Here is a 976-nt window from a genome sequence, read left to right on the forward strand (position 1 = left end):
TACACACATGCACGCGCACACACACACACAAACACAGATTATTTATAAATTTTATGCCCACTAGTTCCTCGTTTAGATGTCAATGGAACTTCGATAGCTCAGTCGGTATATCGGCGTGCTGGACGGCTGGGGCAAGAGACTTCTCACCACAGCGTCCACACCGTCTCTGGGGTCCACCAATCCTTCTATCAAATGGGTATCAGGGGCGTTTCCCGAGGGTAAAGCGACGGCTGCGTGAAGCTACTTACATAGATCTAGTGCCTAGTGCCGAGGTTCTGGATGATGGCGCTATACTCCAGTCGCTGCTACGTCTTCACGTGTGACGCTTAATTAATTAAGTACAGGGACAACCTCAGCTTTACTCCAGTCACTTACGTTTTGTTTGTACAATGTTCAACTTTCCGCCTTACCCAAATGCCGCTGTATGCAGTTTCTTTACTGTGACTGTTCCAGGCCCACGGTTGTCACATCTGCTACGAAGTATCACGGAGCACAGAGAGGTCCCCTCCTCATCTGCTGGCGAGGCCCCGGCTGCCCGCCTACATGGGGGGCGAGTGGGTAAGCACGCGTTGCGAAACGTGGCCTCTGGGTCTCTTCCTCACACGCCGGTTCCGCTTCCACGTCGGGGACCGGACATGGAACGGCGAGTACCGCTTCTACGCGGACCCCGCATGTGCCGTGCCTACGTACACCGCCGCAGCGTCTGGACGCTACTCCCGTACCTTCACCACTTCCGGCAAAGTAGAAGGACCCGTCGAGTTCGACTTCAGGGTGGAACACGCATCCCTTACGGTTCTTGATAGAGGGATGGTCGAGAATCTTCAAGGTGATCGCCGATGTATTCCCGGTGGAGTTTGGAAGGTTGGAGTTCCCAGGGACTTAACTCCGTCACGGGGATGTTCCCCATTAGGGATAATTGTCCCCAGCACAGAATATGAATTGGTTCGTGTCGAAATGGACGCACAAGGGAACTCGT

The 976-nt window shown here is 53.8% G+C and overlaps 1 protein-coding gene across 1 annotated transcript; it reads left to right on the forward strand.

Moving 5' to 3' along the window:
• Positions 1–453: 453 nt before the first annotated feature.
• Positions 454–861, forward strand: LOC111868980 (protein APCDD1-like; the record flags this gene model as incomplete). The annotated part of the gene is made up of 1 exon (XM_023860118.1): positions 454–861. A coding segment is annotated over one exon (408 nt), but the record flags the coding sequence as incomplete, so codon positions are not given.
• Between the last annotated feature and the right edge of the window lie 115 nt (positions 862–976).

Source organism: Cryptotermes secundus, unplaced genomic scaffold, assembly GCF_002891405.2.
Source record: "Cryptotermes secundus unplaced genomic scaffold, Csec_1.0 scaffold6700, whole genome shotgun sequence".
NCBI classification, from domain to species: Eukaryota; Metazoa; Arthropoda; class Insecta; order Blattodea; family Kalotermitidae; genus Cryptotermes; species Cryptotermes secundus.